Source organism: Sus scrofa, chromosome 9 (assembly GCF_000003025.6).
Source record: "Sus scrofa isolate TJ Tabasco breed Duroc chromosome 9, Sscrofa11.1, whole genome shotgun sequence".
In the NCBI taxonomy this organism is placed as follows: Eukaryota; Metazoa; Chordata; class Mammalia; order Artiodactyla; family Suidae; genus Sus; species Sus scrofa.
The window spans coordinates 53,008,917-53,029,438 of record NC_010451.4 but is presented as its reverse complement, the minus strand read 5'-3'; the positions used below and the strand labels follow the sequence as shown (position 1 = coordinate 53,029,438).

Below are 20,522 nucleotides of genomic sequence, written 5' to 3'. Positions count from 1 at the left end.
CCCAAACTTCCGTTTCTTCACTGCAAGGTGTTAGAAAGCCTAGCGAATTGCATAGGAAAGTGGAGACTCAGAATGGGTGTGTTTCACCTGACAAATGCATTCGAATGCGACAGATGCAGAGAGGAAGTAAACTCGTTCAAGTTCTAGCTATTGTCCCTGTTATTGGATACCTGTAATGTTTCCACAGGCTGGTTTTTTCAGTTTAATTCTGATAGGTGCCTCTTGCTAAAGTACTCCGGAGAAAACGGTTTTCCTTTCGGTACAATCTTCACCTCCCACCTGTACCTGCGTAATCCTTGCAGATAGATCGATTCCTTGCACTAATGATTGCTAAATTTGGACAAAAGAACCGGACTTTATTTTTCTTCCAGTTTTCTAACTGGAATCTTGAGATCTGGATCAGCATTTCTGGTCCTAACAAAAACCGTGTTATGATCTCTCCGTGGTGCTGAAGCAAGACTCCCCATCTCTGGTCACTCTCAGACATCTCAATCGTTTGAGATCGTCGTATTTCTTTTCAGCCTTTTCATGTGGATTCAATTTAATTGTAAATGTTTTTGATTCTCAAGAGCAACTTTGTACTAATTTAAGTACCTATAAAATCAGGCCAGTTTCTTTCAGTTTTCATGTAAAGATAACGGCTATTTGAAAATTTTACTTTTCTGTTATTTTAGCACACTAGAATTAATCCTATCTTTTACTCTTATCCTATCGCATGCCCTAGATTCTGCCTTGTTGGTGGCCAAACTAGAAAACATTAGGCAGATTTCAGCCTCAAGCGGGAATTCCTGGCTCTTAGAACTACATTTCCCATAAAGGTGGACTACATTTCCCATGAGACCTCGGACGCGCGCGTAGAAGACGCAAAATGATTGCTTCCTGCCTCTAGAAAAGCTGCGTGGCGGAGGAGCGGAAGGTGAGCGTGTGGGTTTTGGGGTGGGTGATTTTCTGGGTTATACAAAGAGAAACGGACAAGTGGACAAATAGATGGTCTCTCTTTCCCTACCCCCTTTCTTGTACGTTGGTCTTTTCAGGAAAACACTTTTTGAGTGTGAAAATGGGACCTTGCTTAAGACTCTGTGTTTTTGTGTCTAGGGCTTTTTGGTGCTCTTTGTCAGAAACGTGCAGCAATAGGGGCTTCTTTAATTCGATTCTTTGAGAGCCCTGGAACTTCGGAGTTAAGTAAGTCTCTTCTGCCTCACAATTCTTTTTGCTCATGAAACGGAATATTAGTAGAGGTCGACATCGGGTAGTATATGGGGTGAGGAGGCATAGCAACTTTTTTCCAATTTTGGGGGAGGGGAGTTGCTATTAGTGATGATAGCACGTGTCTCCTAATCCTTTGAATATTATTCCTCCTCCCTTTTTTGGTTTAAAATAAGTTTATCATGGAGAATGCGTTTTCTTTTACTCCATTAGTTACTAATATTTTCTGTACTAAAACTTTTTAACTTCAAAAAAATACTTTGAAACTCTTGCGATGACTGTTTTGTGTTCACAGTCATGCACGCAATTCCCGCTTTGTAGTAATTTGGTGGCCCCCTTCCAGGTATTATGTGGCCGCGTGGGAACCACTGTACTTCACCCTCAGAAGGGTGTGGTGTGCTGGTGAAAGCACTGTACTGAGTCAGGAGGCTTCTTGACATGTGTCTTATTGCCTGCTTAACCCTTTTGGACTAGTTCTTTGATTAAATATTGGTTTGAACTAGATAATCACTTTGGAAACTTTGTGATTTGGTGACATTAGGCTTTGAGATTTTTGTGTATCTATATGAAGAAGGTAAATTATTGGAGTGTATTGCTGTGATTATTAAATGCCATATGGCTTTTAATTTTTAAAAAATAGGTATAAATAAAAACTGTCTTTAATCCCACCATCCAGAGTTAGATGTTGATCTTTATTTATGCCTTGGATGTACAGCATGACTGAGATCATACTGTATGATTTGTAACCTATTTGTTTCATCTAATTTTCATTTTTCCATTAGCTTCCCAATGTTGGGTAGTTTGCAGTGTTTACTTATTTGCAGTGAATGTATCTTACATATATCTTTGAGTCACTGATTATTTCTTTCTCTGATTAAATGCCTAATAATGGAACTTGGTGAATGAATGAATGATAACTTAAACATTACAGAGAAAATGTATTTTATTAGATGGTTAAGGTCATTCATTTTTGTTACACAGCTTTTTTTTCTTTGAATAACCCACTATGCCTGCTGTCACTCTTCTGGCTTAAGTGCTAAAACTGACAATCTCCAGATTTTAGGTGTTCCTCATTGGACTAGAAGCGTCAAGAACAAGGCAGAGGAGTCCCATTGTGGCTCAGTAGAAACGAGTCTGACTACTATCCATGAGGACCCAGGTTTGATCCCTGACCTGGAGCAGCAGGTTAAGGATCCGGCATTGCTGTGAGCTGTGGCGTAGGCCAGCGGTTGTAGCTCTGATTCAACCTCTAGCCTGGCAACCTCCATATGCCTTGGGTGCGGCCCTAAAAAGACAACAAAAAAAGAACAGATCCTATCTCACTAATTCTGTTCACCTTAACTTGGATCTGTTTGTAATGAATAGGCCAGATTCATTTTGGTTATTATGTCTGCATCTGGTTCCAGCTGTTAGGAGTTTGAAGTTCTGTCACAGAGTGAGAACAGCCTTAAAGTGACAGACATGGTTTCTAAGAAAATCTCAGGGGCAAGTTATAAAAAGTATGGTATTCTAGAAGTAACAAATGGAGGGGAATATATTATTTAAATAATCATGAGAGAAAACCTGGGTTAGAATCTTTTGATCATCTATCAAAAATCATTTAACACAGCTGGATTTACTATATTCCTTTAGCAATGAAGGTTATTTGTGCCGTTACATTCCTCACTTTGTGTGTAAGAGGGCAGGTTTTTGTTCTTTCCTTTAGGCTCTCTTTATTTAGGTGGTGAGAGTTTGATAGCAAGTATGATTCGAAGCAGAATCATAACCTAGGTTTGAGATCATCTTACTTTGGGAAGTATTTAAGTAAAAATAAGGTCAAGTTCACAAATTCCCAAAATTCTTTAATAGATAAGCTTACTGCCCAGCAACTTTAAAAACATGTTTAAAAAACAGCAACTCACATTGGCCAAAGGTAACAAGATTATGAAACAGAAACAGTGCTGGCTTTGCTTACTAATCCGACAAAACAGAAAGACCAGGTCTCTCTTTCTTTTTCTGGCATGATTCCTCTTGTAATTGCTGGACTTGAGTGGTAATCTGGAAGTTAAGTGGTTTCTGATACCAATGTGATACATACCTAGGAAAGACCAGTGATGGGTGAAATCCTTAATCTATAATGTTCCATGGGCTTTCAAGTTAGATCTTTCTATTTAAGTAATTGCAAACAATCCTGTGAAAGGAGAGACAGGTTTAAAAAAATAAATAAAAGACCTAAGAAGGAGAAAGAGGGAAGGGAAGCTTCTTGGGCATTACACCATTTGCAAGGTCACAACGAACACCCCAACGAAGGGCAGATCGTTTCTTCTCAGTTGGTACTAGGTAATTGTTTGGAACATATATGTGCTGAGGCTTGGGTTGGGGTTCTGCCCGACAAAGCATCTGTTCTCGGACACCCCAGCGTAATTCCTTCCTATGATCTTCACCAGGTAACCTCATTGAGTCCCAGTCTCGTTTATATTCAAAATATCGGGCTACCCGGTCTATCTTGCCACGGTTTCGGCTTAACTGGTCCAGCCTTGGGAGAATAAAGGACTTGGGTCGGCTGGCAACAATCAGGTCTTGTTCATAAGCTTGAGGTCCCATTTCTTCTCTTTGTAGATAGCAAACGAGCTGATCTTGAGAAACTCCTTGGTATTCATGGGGTAGACTAAATTTTTGTGAAATATCAACTGAGGATTCCCTGTCTTCCTGGAACTGCAGATTCATCAGCCTTTGTCTTAAGTCCCAGACATTCATGTCACTTTCTGTACCAAATTCTGATTCACTGATAATCGACTCATCCGTCACTAAAACTTCCCCACCTGGCTTTCTACGTAGTACCTTTCTCTTCATCACCGGCTTTCGGAATCTTTGGGAGGCCTCTGAGACTGCTTCTGAAGGGGCACTGCTTTCTACATGTGGGTAATGCAGCTGCACAGGAAGAGCAGGTCTCCTTCCTGGGGTTACTGAAGCTTTACTGTAGGGATCATATTGGATTGCCTGGGCTTCTCTCCTCACATCTCCCTCACCCTGCTCTGCACACATACGGGTAAAAGCTGAAGCAGCTGCTAACATTCGTTCTTCTGGATCCATATTGGCCCGTTTTTGTCCATCAGGTCCCATAAGTTCCTCCATTGCTTCCCCTATGCTGTAGGACCTTCTGTAAGAGAAAACACCGATCAGTTTTCTGATAATAACTTCCCAGCTCGTAAATCGTTCATTCCCTTGTGTACTATTTTATAGCAATCAAATGGAGAAAGAATGGCCAAGGCATTCAGAAGTACAACAGATATGGAGTTCCCGTTGTGTAGTAGAAACAAATCCAACTAGTATTCATAAGAACACGATTCAATCCCTGGCCTCGCTCATTGTTAAGGATCTGGTGTTGCTGTGAGCTGTGGTGTAAGTCACAGACGTGGTTTGAATCTAGCATTGCTGTGGCTGTGATGTAGGCCAGCAGCTGTAGCTCAAATCACCCCTTAGCCTGGGTACTTCCGTATTCTGCAGGTGCAGGCCTATAAAAAAAAAAATAAAAAGGGAAGTACAACAAATATAGATTAGGACAAGGACAAGCAATATGGGAGCAGTCTGGAAGGGCCTTAATTCAGCTCTAGAAAATCTATTTATTACCTGCTTTCATTTTCATTGTCCTTATTCACTCCCTTGTTTACTGCCTGATAGTCTTGCCATCTTTAGTAGCTCTTAGGGTAGGTGAGTTCTGGCATAAGAAAAGCTTAAGAGACTAATGACATGGGGCATAATACTTAATGTATATTATGTAACTTGTACTTAGAGGGACATTTTATGTATCCAACACTTTTTTTCTGCTTTACATTTATCAGTTCATGTAGTTGTCACAACTGTGGGATAGGTACTCCTAGTATCTCCTTTTCAGATGAATAAGACGAGGCATTGAGAGACCAGTAGCCCAAGCTTACACAGGTAGTAAGTAGTAGAGCTAAAATTCTAACTCAGGCAGTCTGGCTTCATAGTCCTTGCTTTTAATCATACGAGTGATTTAATCAAAAAACTCACACAAAGTAGTAATATACACACATACACACCTTATGCCTAAGTGATAATGCGTCTTCAAGTTGCAAAACTAAGTATGTTTATCCCAGTACCCTGTCACTGAACTTTTAGTACCCAGATCAACCAGCTAAATACCCACTACGTTTCCTGACTGGATCTAGAATAGGTGTCTATCCCACTATTTCCTGTGTCCCTACTGTCTTTCTTCTTAAACTAAAAAACCTAATATATACACGGTACATTTTTTTTTTTTTTTTTTTTTTTTTTTTGTCTTTTCTAGGGCTGCACCCGAGGCATATGGAGGTTCCCAGCCTAGGGGTCTAATCGGAGCTGTAGCCGCCGGCCTACACCAGAGCCACAGCAACATGGGATCTGAGCTGCATCTGTGACCTACACCATAGCTCATGGCAACACCGGATCCTTAACCGCTGAGCAAGGCCAGGGATTGAACCCACAACCTCATGGTTCCCAGTAGGATTTGTTAACCACTGAGCCACGACGGGAACTCCCACATGGTAATTTTAAGCAAAGGACTCCCAATCCCACCAAGTTTCATTCTCAAAGGCAGTTGCTTATAATTTATCCAGTAATTTTCTACATTCATTTATACACTTTTTATAGCATAAAGGAGCATATTACACAATTCTTCTGAACCTTAAAGATAGTCTTGGTGATCCAGCTATATCAGCACATGTACACTTAACTTCATTTTGTTGAAAAGTACATGGAATTCCAATGTATGGATATAATATAATTTATTCAGTCACTCCCAGTTGATTTAATTTAGACTTAGTCTTTTAAAGTTCTTAGGCCAGGGATTGAACCTGAGCCACAGCAGTGCCAGTGCCAGATCAGATCCTTAACCACTTGGCCACTAGAGAACTCCAGTCTTTTGTTCTTAAAGACAAATATCTTGTATGTTTTTACATACTTGTACAAGCATATGTGTATGTTAAATTTCTAGAAATGGAATAGGTGGGTCAAAAGATATGTGTGTGCTCAATTTTTTTATTTTTAGGGCTGCAGGAATGGCATACTGAAGTTCCCAGGCTAGGGGTAGAATCGGAGCTGCAGTTGCCAGCCTACATCAAAGCCAGAGCGACGCAAGATGATCTGAGCTGCATCTGCAACCTATATCACAGTTCACGGCAACATCAGATCCTTAACCCACCAAGCGGGGCCAGGGATTGAACTCACATTCTCATGGATGCTAGCTGGGTTTGGTTCCACTGAGTCACAACAGGAACTCCTGTGTGCCCAATTTTGACAGCCGTTGCCAAATGCCCTCTAAGGTACCCTCTCATCTTTGCAATCAGTTTGGTCAAGAAAATAGTTCTCGGAGTTCCCGTGTTGGCGCAGTGGTTAACGAATCCGACTAGGAACCATGAGGTTGTGGGTTCGGTCCCTGCCCTTGCTCAGTGGGTTAACGATCCGGCGTTGCCGTGAGCTGTGGTGTAGGTTGCAGATGTGGCTCGGATCCCGTGTTGCTGTGGCTCTGGCGTAGGCCAGTGGCTACAGCTCCGATTGGACCCCTAGCCTGGGAACCTCCATATGCCGCTGGAGCGGCCCAAGAAATAGCAAAAAGACAAAAAAAAAAAAAGAAAAAGAAAATAGTTCTCATATAAATTGGCATTTATTTAAAATGAGTAAATTTGAGAGTCTTTTCATACATTTATAAGCTTTTTTTCCTTCTTTTTATGAAGTGCTTGTTCATTTCCATTTAGCTCTCAGGTTGTTGGATTTTTTTCTTACTGACCTTTATATTGAAACTGACGTATGTATTCATGAAACATGTACCATCATTAAATTTTCCTTCCCATTTATTTACCTTCGGACTTTTTGCTGGTAGAAGCCTATTTTTAGGTAGTCACTACTTTCTTTTGTTTTCTACAGTTTCTGGGTGTATATAGTGCCTTACTTAAAAATCCCTTTTTTACTTCAAGATTATAAGAAAGTTAATCTCGGTTTTTTTGTAGTACACTTTATACTTACATTTTTTATATTTAAACTTTTATTAATTTATCATAGATATAGAAACTCAAAAGCAAAAAACTAAATGAACTGCCTAGACCTAGGTAACCTAGTCAGCCTTAGAATAGATGTGGAGATGAAATTCTGTAACTAAAGTAACCATCAGTCAAATATTGTCTAGTACTGTCCCGGTTTTATGGATGTAGTAGTTATCCTCAGATTATTAAAATAGTCCAGGAATTTCAACATTCTAAATTATATTATCCAGCTGATTTTTAACTACTAGAGGCACAGAAATCTTTTGTCGGAACATGCATTAAATTTAACTTTAAAAAGATCATGATGCTTAATTTACCTTCTTTCTGTCATCAGAATTGCTTAAAGTGAGAAAATCTTGACTCCAGATTCTACCTCCAATATGAAGCACAATCACTGACAAGTTTCTTCCATCAGGCCCCCTCCTGTTGACAGAACTGAGTATTAGATGATATAATATACAAGCCACTATTTCTGTATGAAATATTGGAAAGCAACAGAAACTTGGACTAGACATAAATATTCCATATAAACAGGTCTTATAATTAGAAAGATGGGACAAATATGACAAATCAACAAGAAATGTCTTAGGGAAAAAATATCAGTAACATCAGTCCTCAATCATCTCAGCTCATGAAGAATAAAGAAATGAAATCTACAGACATTTTCCCTAAATTCTGACAACTTAATACTAGCAAATATTTCCATTGTGAACTGGCCAGACAGGATGGAAAAGAATAATATCTGGATGATTAATCCATAATAATACAGCTAATGCTTGTATTCCTGGGCAGAATCAAAAGTCCATATCCTTTAGGCATCAAATTAAACCTTAATATACTATTTAAACATAATGGAATGATACTGACATCACCAAAATTGTTGTATCTGCTTCTCTTTTCAGACAGGGTGGACCTCTATGACTTGTTTATTCCTGGGTTTGTCTTATCATGGCTGAAAATGACATAGACAGAATCCAGACTGAGAAACTCCTAAAGAGAGTACAAGAGCTGGAGCAGGAGGTACAAAGACTTAAACAAGAACAGGCCAACAACAAGGACTCAAAAGTTAGAGAAAGTTCTTCAGGAGGTAGAAGAGCTAAGCGTGCCTTTGATTTCAGTGCTCATGGTCGAAGACATGTAGCCCTAAAGATAGCCTACCTGGGCTGGGGCTATCAGGGCTTTGCCAGTCAGGAAAACACAAGCAATACAATTGAAGAGAAACTGTTCGAGGCTCTAACCAAGACTCGACTAGTAGAAAACAGACAGACATCCAACTATCACCGGTGTGGGCGAACAGACAAAGGAGTCAGTGCCTTTGGACAGGTAAGGGCCACTGTCCTATTTCACAAAACAAGCAGTACCATTATATTATAGATGTACACACTGAGGATTCAGATTATCTCTATCTCTAAAACAATATTATTATTCTGCAGGTGATTTCTCTTGACCTACGTTCTCATTTTCTAAAGGATAAGGATTCAGAGGATATTAATTTAAAAGATGAAGTCAATGATGCCACTAAAGAGATTCGTTATACCCACATTCTCAATCGAGTGCTTCCTCCAGACATCCGTGTACTGGCCTGGGCTCCAGTAGAACCTAGCTTCAGTGCTAGGTTCAGCTGTCTTGAGCGGACTTACCGCTATTTTTTCCCTCATGCTGATTTAGACATTGTAACCATGAACTATGCAGCTCAGAAGTATGTTGGCACACATGACTTTAGGAACTTATGTAAAATGGATGTAGCCAATGGGGTGACTAATTTTCAGAGGACTATTCTGTCTGCGCAAGTACAGCTACTGAGCCAGAGCCTGGAAGAAGAGAGATGGCAAGAAGCCTTTCAGTTGTGTCAGTTTGAGGTGGTTGGCCAGGCGTTCCTTTATCATCAAGTCCGCTGTATGATGGCTGTCCTTTTTCTGATTGGCCAAGGAATGGAGAAGCCAGAGGTTATTGATGAGCTGCTGAACATAGAGAAAAATCCCCAGAAACCTCAATACAGGTAAGTTACCCCCCCCCAAAATAAAGCAACTATTGCCCTTAGAATATTTTAAAATATATCCTAACTTTCTGCCTTCATGAAGCTTTCACTCTAACTTGTAGAATTTTAGGAACATGTAGCACATAATTTTCTTCTGTCATTGTTCTATCCCTTTAGTAAGAAACAGGTGTTTGGACCAGGCCCCTTAAATAATTTTATAGCATTATGGTGGAGCCACATCAACTCACTTCTAGGTGACTTGTTACCATTGAAATTTACTCTAATATAGATCAAACCTAACCACTTGATCCATGCATGGTGTGTCGCCTTTTTTAATAAGCTATAAAGCTGTTCAAGGTTAGGGATGGTATTATATTTTCATAGCTATTAGATAGGCAATATTACAAAGTTTCCCCCTTCTTTTAACCCAACCAAGCCTCTTTTTTAAGAAATGCTGGATGGTGACTGTGTATTCTAATACTTTGTTTCTCCTCTTTCTCTCTAGTATGGCTGTAGAATTTCCTCTAGTCTTGTATGACTGTAAGTTTGAAAATATTAAGTGGATCTATGACCGGGAAGTTCAGGAGTTCAATGTTACCCACCTTCAGCAATTATGGGCTAATCATGCTGTTAAAACTCAGATGTTGTATAGTATGCTACAAGGACTGGACTCTGTGGCAGTACCCTGTGGGACAGGTATGATGGGGGAAATCCAAGAATAAAATTGTTTACCAGAATCAGTTATACAGGGTTAGGGGAGAGGTAAATTCATATAAAATTTAGAGGTGATTCTGTTGTGGTAAAGTACCTATGTAATATTTGATTGTGTATATTATAGGACCAAGTATGGATGGAGTGATAGAATGGAGAAATGTTAAGCCTGCTGTCATAAAGCAGACCAGTGCCTTTGTAGAAGGAGTGAAAATGCGCACGTATAAGCCTTTAATGGATCGGCCTAAATGCCAAGGATTAGAAGCCCGGATCCAGCATTTTGTACGTAGGGGACGCATTGAGCACCCACATTTATTTCAAGAGGAAGAAACAAAAGCCAAAAGGGACTGTAATGACACACTAGAGGAAGAAAATACTATTTTGGAGAAACCAGCAAAGAGAATTTGTGTTGATACAGAAATTAAAAGCATTTAACCATAGAAAACTCATCAAGATCTAGGAGTCATCAAAAGACCATCAAAATGGCTCAATTAACGGAGTTCTTGCCTGAACATTCTTTTATTCCTATACAAAAGAATTAAGAAGAAGGAGCAAAATGCAGTTTTACAGTGGAGATACTATATTTATGTATACCTGGAAACCTGTGCCTTGTGTTCAAATTCATTAAAGCCACATCCCCCAAGTATCAGATTTGTGCGTCTTTTTAAAAAGCAAATGAGATATTTACTGCTCATCTGAATTCTCATAAAGAGCTTTTCCCAAGTGTCAAAAATTAAAAATATAAAATTTAGTCAGTTATATATTTGATAAGCTGGTTTAGTGCCAAGCAAGATACTACCTGAAAATGAGCTAGTGGATAAAGCACAGCATCTCTTATAAAGCTCATCCAGTGCTGTATGAATTACAAATGGCTCTGTTGCATATTCTTTTTTAAACAACATTTAAACGTAACAACATGTAGTTTACCAATCTCTGGTCTAGTGGTTTAAGGAAATCTTGGGGAGATACCCAAGCTAAATCTTACAGAACAAGTGGTAGTCAATTAAAATGAGTGTAAAGCAGCAGAGCTTTAACTGTCTAAGGCAGAAAATGCAGTTTGTATGAAGGATTAAATATTACAGCATTTGTGGAGTTCCCGTCGTGGCCCAGTGGTTAATGAATCCGACTAGGAACCATGAGGTTGTGGGTCCAATCCCTGGCATTGCTCAGTGGGTTAAGGATCCGGCATTGCTGTGAGCTGTAGTGTAGATCGCAGACGCGTCTCAGATCCTGCGTTGCTGTGGCTCTGGTGTTAAGCCGGCAGCTACAGCTCTGATTCGACCCACAGCCTGGGAACCTTCATGTACCGCAGGTGCGTCCCTAGAAAAGGCAAAAAAAGATCCAAAAAAAAAAAAAAAAAATTACAGCATTTGCATTCAGTTAATTATAAATACAGTAGTATGGGTTCAGAGTGACAACAGCACGGTTAGGAGAGGTTTAGAGCTTGTAGGCCTTCCTAAAAAAGCTTAGATTTTATCTTGAGAGATCACTGGAAAAAAAAAATAAAAGCCAGAATTGTGTAGCAGAAATATTGCTCTAGGTATACTGTGCATGGTAAGAGGGCAAGACATTGGGGCCAATTAGGAGACTGTTGGGTCAATCAAGAAAACAGATGACAGCTTAGACTAGATTTGCAGAAAAGGGAATGGCGAGAAGTAGGTGATTTTGAGATTAAAAAAGGAGAGGCAACAGGACCTTGTGGTTAAGTGAGTGTGAGATTCAAAACAGGGGCCTTTCAGGATAACTCCTACATTTCAGAATTAAGCACATTCTTGAGAGACACACTAGTACAGGAAAATGAGGTGGGGCTTTGCTTGTTCACAAAGTTGGTAAATAACCCTCAAAGTACTACTTATAAACACCAATATTTATTCAAAAGAGTTTAAGTTCTCTTAAACAATACATTATCCTTGGAGTTCCCATCGTGGCACAGTAGAAACAAATCTGACTAGAAACCATGAGGTTGCGGGTTCGATCCCTGGCCTTGCTCAGTGGGTTAAGGATCTGGTGTTGCCATGAGCTGTGGTGTAGGTCACAGACGTGGCTCGGATCCCACGTTGCTGTGGCTCTGGTGTAGGCTGGCAGCTACAGCTCTGATTGGACCCGTAGCCTGGGAACCTCCATATGCCGCAGATTCGGCCCTAGAAAAGTCAAAAAGACAAAAAAACGAAAACAAGAACCCACCAAAACACAATACATTATCCTTTATAGCAATTAAAATAATAAACATCAAAGTAAATGAACTCAGACATTCTGTCTCAATAGTAACAATTTCCTCACTACAGAGTTTATTGCTTATCCAAATATATGATAAACTAGGAGTTCCCATCATGGCTCAGTGGTTAACAAACCTGACTAGTAACCATGAGGTTGAGGGTTCGATTCCTGGCCTTGCTCAGTGGGTTAAGGATCCGGTGTTGCCGTGAGCTGTGGTGTAGGTTGCAGACATGGCTCGGATCCTGCGTTGCTGTGGCTTTGATATAAGCTGGCAGCTATAGCTCTGATTAGATCCTTAGCCTGGGAACCTCCATATGCTGTGGGTGCAGCCCTGAAAAGACAAAAGACAAAAAAATAAAAAAATAAATGTGATATACTATATGAGATCCAAAGTTTTATTTACCCACCAACAAATCATTGGCTTGTTCCTTCCTATATTCGAAACTCCAGGTATAGAAATACAGTTTATATCCTCAAGCTACTAGCTAAACTATAACTAACATATGGGACAATGAGAAACAATACTAAGATAGAAATGGTACACTAATGCTCAGTAGTGTGTAGGCCACAGAAAGAAGACTTCACTGAAAGAGTTCCAAGTTTAGAAAATAAAATAGTATAAGGAAAATGAAGTGACCTTGTAGTTTTTTAAGAGTAAGAAGATATAATATCTTTTACATTCTAGCAGACTAGGAACCAGAAAAGATGTCCATTTTAGAGTTGGAGAAATAGTTGGACAAAGTAAAATTTTTTCTTTTTCTTTTTCTTTTTTTTGTCTTTTTGCCATTTCTTGGGCCGCTCCTGTGGCATCTGATTCAACCAGGCTAGGGTTGAATCAGAGCCATAGCCGCTGGCCTGCACCAGAGCCACAGCAACACGGGATCCGAGCCGTGTCTGCAACCTACACCACAGCTCACGGCAACACCAGATCCTTAATCCACTGAGCAAGGCCAGGGATTGAACCCAAAACCTCATGGTTCCTAGTTGGATTTGTTACCACTGAGCCATGACGGGAACTCCAAAATTTTCTTCTAAATAGCCAATCTAGGTCCTCTGGAGCTTGAATTCACGTCTTGGTTTTTGGGACTTGATCTGCCAACATTTCATAATGCCCTAAATATTCTTAAAAATAATGCTGCTTTCTCCTTTCATTTTGATGTAAAGATCTTTTTGTTTTTAGCATAATCACTGAGCATAACCAAATATCCTCACTTACACATGTTAAGGGCAAACCAAAGCATTTTATTTTTTAACTTCCTGCCTTATTTCAATATACCTTCACTGGCATTAGGTTTTAAGTCAAAGAAAACCCTAGAAAAGGACAGAGTTTAGGAATCACTCATTTAAAAAATAATCAACTCTAAAGAAATGATGCATGAGACAAAAAGCGTAACTAAAAAGCCATACTTAGATTCTAAGAAACTAAAGAGAGAACCAGGGCCCCCAAATGTAACTTTGCAAAATTACTTCATTTATATGTATTATTAATACATTGTATAAATTCTAAAATCAGACCCATGGTAGGGACTAAATAAAAGTGAGAAGGAGGGCTTAGCTCTTATTTTCCTCATTGAAAAAATGGATGGAATTATTTCAGTAGGTTGTAAAGTTTAAATGAGATTTTATATATATACATATACAAGTATATATGTTCCATATGTAATATATATATTAACATGTAAGATAAGTTACATATATATTATATATATATGGTGATATCTGATAAGTGTTACATCAGTCATTTTAGTGTTCATGCAACACAAAACTACCTACTAAAAAGTAAACATAGGGAGTTCCCTGGTGCCCTACTGGTTAAGGATCCAGCACTGTCACTGCTGTGGCTCAGTCCTTGGCTGGGAAACTTCTACATGCCTCAGGTGCCATCAAAAAAAAAAAAAAAAAAAAGTAATGAAGTTAGGGACAGAGATGGAACAGTACTCTCTGATGGGCTGGGAGGATTTCCCACCTTAAAACCCAAAGAGATTTTTTTTTTTTAACTGCATTGTGTACTATACAGTGATTAACATGTTTTCTTTGTAGGTAAATTATTGTATACTTTTTCCCCCGCAAACGTTTAAAGATAGGTGTTTGCAAATAAAATATAAAATTGAATACACTGTCAGTTCTCTTTAATATAAAGAACTTATTATAGTCCTTCTTCTTTAGTTAGGGGGAAACTTTAACATGGAAGCTAGAACAGTTTATATTTTGTAGATAAATACAGATAATATTGACCAAAATACCCAAAAGTACCTTCTCTTCAAAAATCTTAAGCAATTCAGTGTTCCATGTTTAGCTAGAGAAAGATTTCCAGGGTGGAAGGGGAAGATTTTAAAACTGGAATAGAGGGGCTGGGTCACTAGTTAGATCCTAAACTTTGCTGGGAGGCTACTGCAGCATTAGAACAAATATCTCTACCTTTAGTAAGGTAAGCATGAAGCTTCAAGAACCACAATATTAGAACAAAAGAAAACAAAACACTCTTTAAAAAAGATCCTAAGAGACAACAAACTGGCGGAAATACTCTAACAGGTTCAAAATCACCAATTCAATTTCCTCTCAGAAAGCTGTAACACACCAACAGAACAGGGAAAAAGACAAATGATTTGCCAAATAAATAATGACTAATAAACATACAAAAAGATGTTTTATCTCAATAATGCAAATAAAAACATTAAGCTATCCTTTTAGACTGGTAAAATTTTTCAATACTCATGAGACGGGATTAAGATGGCAGAGTAGAAGGAATGGAGCTCATCTTCTCTCATAAGAACAACAAAATTGGAGTTCCCGTCGTGGCGCAGTGGTTAACGAATCCGACTAGGAACCATGAGGTTACGGGTTCGGTCCCTGCCCTTGCTCAGTGGGTTAATGATCCGGCATTGCCGTGAGCTGTGGTGTAGGTTGCAGACGCGGCTCGGATCCCACGTTGCTGTGGCTCTGGCGTAGGCCAGTGGCTACAGCTCCGATTCGACCCCTAGCCTGGGAACCTCCATATGCCGCGGGAGCGGCCCAAAGAAATAGCAAAAAGACAAAAAAAAAAAAAAAAAAAAAAAAAAATTACAACCAACTGCTGAACAACCTTCAACCAAATGGACTGGAAACTTTCAAAAAGATATCCTACTCCAGAAGACTAGAGGAGGCCACATCAAGACTGGAGGAGGGGCAATTATGCAATATAAGCAACCCCGTACCCTCCAGGTGCGCAGCTGGAAAGTAACTGTATCACAGAGAATCCTACAAGAGTGAGAGTTCTGAGCCCCACATCAGCTTCCCAAGCCTGGGGACCTGGCATTGGGAGAAGGAGCCCTTCTAGCATTTGGCATTGAAGGCCAGGGGGGCTTTTGCGCAGGAGCTCCACAGACTGCGGCAAATGGAGACCCCATTCTTGAAAGATGCACACAGGCTTTCATGTGCACTGGGTCCCAGGGCAAAGCAGAGACTCCATAGGAATCTGGGTCAGACCTGACTGCAGTTCTTGGAGGATCTCCTGGGAAAACAGGGGGTGACTGTGGCTTGTTGTGGGGGAGAGACATTGGAAGCAAAAGTCTCTAGAATCATCATCAGCATGTGTTGCTCACATTTTGGAAAAAATCTGGCCTCACCATCAGTGCTGAAAAGCCCCAGGCCAAACTATAATCCAGCTCTACTCATCAGTAAACCAGCTCCCTAAAGACACCCCCCCCACCCCTGCCAAAGCACACAGCCACCTCTAATCTCACCCAGAGACAAAGCCCCACCCACCAGAGGGATAAGAATCAGCTCCACCTACCAGTGGGCAGGCACCATTCCCTTCCATCTGGAAGCCTACAGCAAACCCCATACCAACTTCAGCCAAAAGGTGGGGAGAGGGGGTACAGATATCAGAAGCAAGAGAGGCTACAACTCTTGTCTGCAAAAAGGAGACCACACTGAAAATCTATACAAAATGAAAAGCAGAGAATTATGACTCAGATAAGGGAGCAAGAAAAACCCCAGAAAAACAGCTAAGTGATCTGGAGATTATCAACCTCTACAAAAAAGACTTTAGACTGATGATAGTGAAGATGATTCAAGATACTGGAAATAAACTGGATGCAAAGATTGATAAATTACAAGAAACACTGAGCAAAGAAATACAAGATTTAAGGATTAAACCAGCAGAGATGCAAAATACAATAACTGAAATAAAAAATTCATTAGAAGCAAACAACAACAGAATATAGGAGGCTTGATTTATTTGTACAGAAGAACGGATAATTGAGGTTGAGGACAGACTAGTTCCATTATTGTTCCATTACTGATGTGGAACAGAAAAGAGAAAAAAGAACATAGGAGGCTTGATTTATTTGTACAGAAGAACGGATAATTGAGGTTGAGGACAGACTAGTTCCATTATTGTTCCATTACTGATGGGGAACAGAAAAGAGAAAAAAGAACATAGGAGGCTTGATTTATTTGTACAGAAGAACGGATAATTGAGGTTGAGGACAGACTAGTTCCATTATTGTTCCATTACTGATGGGGAACAGAAAAGAGAAAAAAGATTGAAAAGAAATGAAGACAGTCTAAGAGAACTCTAGGACATTAAACACCACCAACATCCATATTATAGGGGTGCCAGAAGGAGAAAAGAGAGAGAAGGGGCCAGAAAAAATATTTGAAGAAATAATAGCTGAAAACTTCCCTAACATGGGAAAGGAATCACTCACTAAAATCCAGGAAGCACGAGTACCATATAAAATAAACTCAAAGAGGAACACCCCGAGACAAATATTAATCAAACAGACCAAAATTAAATACAAAGAGAAAATAGCTGAAAGCAGCTAGGGAAAAGAAATAAATAACATACAGGGGAACCCTGTTAGGTTATTGGCTGATTTTCAGCAGAAACTCTGGAAGCCAGAAGAGAATAGCATGATATAAAGTGATGAAAGGAAAAAAACCTTCCACCAAGATTACTCTACCCAGCAAGTCTCCCATTCAGATTTGAAGAAGAAATCAAAAGCTTTACAGATAAGCAAAAGCTAAGAGAATTTAGCACCACTAAACTAGCTTTACAACAAATACTAAAGGAACTTCTCTAGGTGGAAAAAAAGGGGCCACGACTAGAAACAAAAATATTACAAATGACAAGGCTCACCAGTAAAGGCATACATACCCATACAGTAAAGGAAGGAAATCACTCACACACAAATATGCTATCAAAATCAGAAATTGTGAGAAGAGGAGGGTACAAATGCAGGACACTGGAGATGCACTTGCAAGTAAGAGACCAACAACTATACACACTCCTCTATCAAAACTTCAGGGTAAATACAAACCAAAAATCTACATTAGACACACACACAAATAAGAAAAAACAACTCAAATACAACACTAAAGATAGTCATCAAACCACAAGAGAAGAGAACAAGAAGGGAAGGGAAGAAAAAAGAGCAACAAAAACAAATCCAAACAGTTAACAAAATGGCAATAAGAACATACATATCAATAATTACCCTATAAGGAGTTCCCGTCGTGGCGCAGTGGTTAACGAATCCGACTAGGAACCATGAGGTTGCGGGTTCGAGCCCTGCCCTTGCTCAGTGGGTTAACGATCCGGTGTTGCCGTGAGCTGTGGTGTAGGTTGCAGACGCGGCTCAGATCCCGCGTTGCTGTGGCTCTGGCGTAGGCCAGTGGCTACAGCTCCGATTGGACCCCTAGCCTGGGAACCTCCATATGCCGCATGTGCGGCCCAAAGAAATAGCAAAAAAAAGACAAAAAAATAATAATAATAATAATAATTACCCTATAAGTAATTATAAGTAAATGGACTAATGTCCCAAAAGACATAGACTGGCTGAATGGATACAAAAACAAGACCCAAGTATATGCTGTCTTCAAGAGACCCACTTCAGTTCTAGGGACACATACAAATTGAAAGTGAGAGGATGGAAAAAAATATTCCATGCAAACGGGAATCAAAAGAATGCTGGAGTAACAATACTCATGCCAGATAAAATAGACCTTAAAATAAAGAATATTATAAGAGACAAAGAAGGGCATTACATAATGATGAAAGGATTAATCCGAGAATATATAACAATTGTAAATATATATGCCAATATAGGATCACAATATATAAGACAACTGCTAACAATCTTAAAAGGAGAAATCAACAATAACACAATGATAGCGGGGGATTTTAACACCCCACTTACAGCAATGGACAGATCACCCAGACAAAAAAATCAACATGGAAACACGGGCCCTAAAATGAAGCATTCAACCAGATGGACTTAATAGATACTTATAGAACATTCCATCCAAAAGCAGCAGAATACACATTCTTCTCAAAAGTACACACAAAACATTCTCTAGGATTGATCACATTCTGAGCCACAAATCAAGCCTCAGTAACTTTAAGAAAATTGAAATCATACCAAGCATCTTTTCTAGCCACAATGCTATAAGACTGGAAGTCAACAACAACAAAAACTGCAAAAAACACAAACACGTGGAGACTAAACAACATGCTATTAAACAACCAATGGATCACTGAATAAATAAAAAAGGAAATTAAAAAATACCTAGAAGCAAATGAAAACAAAGACACGACACTCCAGAACCTATGGGATGCAGCAAAAGCAGTTCTAAGATGGAAGGTTACAGCAATACAACCCTACCTCAGGAAACGAGAAAAAGCTCAAATAAACAACCTGACTTTACATCTAAAGCAACTAGAGAGAGAACAGACAATACCTAAAGTTAGCAGAAGGAAAGAAATCAAAGATCAGAGCAGAAATCAATGAAATATAAATGAAGAAAATGATAGAAAAGATCAATGAAACTAAAAGCTGGTTCTCTGAAAGATCAACAATATTGATAAACCCTTAGCCAGACTTATCAAGAAAAAAAGACGACCTTCAAACCACGAGCATTTGAAAACGGGAAATAAGAATATGAGAAATAAGAATCATGGTGTCGGAGGTATGTTGATAAGAGTCATCTTATGGATGCTCCATTCAATGGGTGGTTCATTGAATAAAGACATTATCTTCTACTTCACATTTATCTGCTACCACACTAATGTGTCTAGAGAGAGAAGAATCTGAATCTAGTCTCCAGCCTTGCTGCCTTATTAAAGCTTTTTTGTTGTTTGTTTTTAAAGAATAGTGTTTAGCTGACTGCTTCGTGATTTCTCCAAATTGGAAAAAAAAAAGACTACTGTCTAATGCCAGTTACACACACATAAAGCCAGAACATTTGGGAAAACAAATGTCCATTATTAGGGCATAGGTTAAACAATACATGGTATAGTACAATCATAGCAAGAAACAGCATGCACGCCCATTAATAATGATAATGCATATCTACATTTCACATGGACACTTCTAAAACAGGGACTAAATAAGGCCTAATCTGCTTTGTAAGTGAATATGCTTTGCTATATTCAAAACACACAATTATATTAAAACGAATGCATTTTATAATCATCTAAACATATATTCATAATGACATCTGAAGTAAATCCAAATATGAACAATGGATTTGATCCGTAGCTGATCTAATCTAGAGTATTTCCTTTCTTTTCTATGTGTACTTAATAGCGCTTGGATTTATTTCTAAAAACAATGAGACTGTATAATTTTTATAACCAGAAAAAAAAAGGGGTTTCCGTTCTGGGAGGACCATAGGGTTCTTCAATTTTACACGCTATCCTAACTCAGGGAAAGAGCTGCCTGCACTGTGACATCCAGAAGAAGTTCACAAAAGGTGTGACTAACTGGAGGGTAAGTAGACTTCTCACAACCACAACTAAGAGTCTGCTCCAGCTGACACGGGGCGTGGTGACCCTCTCCGACGCTCCGGGCCTCCGGGAAAGCTGGTTCCTTTTGCGGGCACCCGTCCCCGCCTCCCCCAGGCCCCTCGACCAGGTCCACCTCGCAGAGCACGACTATGGGGATCCTCGCTGTTGCAGCAGCTGGGCGGGCAGCTCATCGTGACCTCGAGGGGTTGGGCGCGCCAAGAGCGCCGACGACGCCGCTCACTCGTCCTTAGGAGGCCGAACACCTGGGCTCGTCCGGATGGTCAAGGCTCGGCCCAATACGCCGGTGGGAAGAGCAACCAGGGAAGGAACACTCCAACCCCAGGTTACTCAGAACTCGATCTCTCCACAGCTGCGAGAGGTGGGCAACCATCGGAGGCCCGTGCATCACTCCTCCCCGCCTTGGCGCGCTTACCGGTCCCACCAGGGTCAGCCAGCCGCAGAGACTCCTGCCACCAAACTTACCGCAGACCCGCAGATTTCGGTTAGCGTCCCACAGCTCGCGCAGGCGCACAGTCAGCAAATGCGCCCGGGCTGCCGTTAACCGCCTGGCCTCCAAGGTTTAAACCTAAGAGCGAATGGCCCTCCTCGGCCCCTCCCT

General features: G+C 40.0%; 2 protein-coding genes across 6 annotated transcripts; one reads left to right on the top strand and one right to left on the bottom strand.

Moving 5' to 3' along the window:
* On the top strand, window positions 834-10,561 carry PUS3 (pseudouridylate synthase 3). 4 transcript variants are annotated; one of them, XM_005667485.3, is made up of 6 exons: window positions 834-916; window positions 1,096-1,182; window positions 8,129-8,549; window positions 8,660-9,225; window positions 9,710-9,900; window positions 10,043-10,560. In XM_005667485.3, exons 3-6 carry the CDS (start codon window positions 8,175-8,177, stop codon window positions 10,348-10,350), a joined length of 1,440 nt encoding a protein of 479 aa, XP_005667542.1. In that variant the 5' UTR covers window positions 834-916; window positions 1,096-1,182; window positions 8,129-8,174; the 3' UTR covers window positions 10,351-10,560.
* HYLS1 (HYLS1, centriolar and ciliogenesis associated) lies at window positions 2,132-20,495 on the bottom strand. Of its 2 annotated transcripts, none has more exons than XM_013979548.2 (3): window positions 20,387-20,495; window positions 7,544-7,649; window positions 2,132-4,345 (listed from the first exon to the last, which is right to left on the bottom strand). In XM_013979548.2, exons 2-3 carry the CDS (start codon window positions 7,555-7,557, stop codon window positions 3,418-3,420), a joined length of 942 nt encoding a protein of 313 aa, XP_013835002.2. In that variant the 5' UTR covers window positions 7,558-7,649; window positions 20,387-20,495; the 3' UTR covers window positions 2,132-3,417. The 2 variants fall into 2 exon arrangements, with proteins under 2 accessions (XP_013835002.2, XP_020918760.1); XM_021063101.1 differs by having other exon boundaries at window positions 20,337-20,467.

Coding starts and splice junctions, on each gene's coding strand:
- PUS3 (XM_021102025.1), top strand. CDS start 8,175: ATGGCTGAAAATGACATAGACAGAATCCAGACTGAGAAACTCCTAAAG. Junction 8,550..8,659: donor GAGTCAGTGCCTTTGGACAG/GTAAGGGCCACT, acceptor ATTATTCTGCAG/GTGATTTCTCTTGACCTACG. Junction 9,901..10,042: donor GGCAGTACCCTGTGGGACAG/GTATGATGGGGG, acceptor TGTATATTATAG/GACCAAGTATGGATGGAGTG.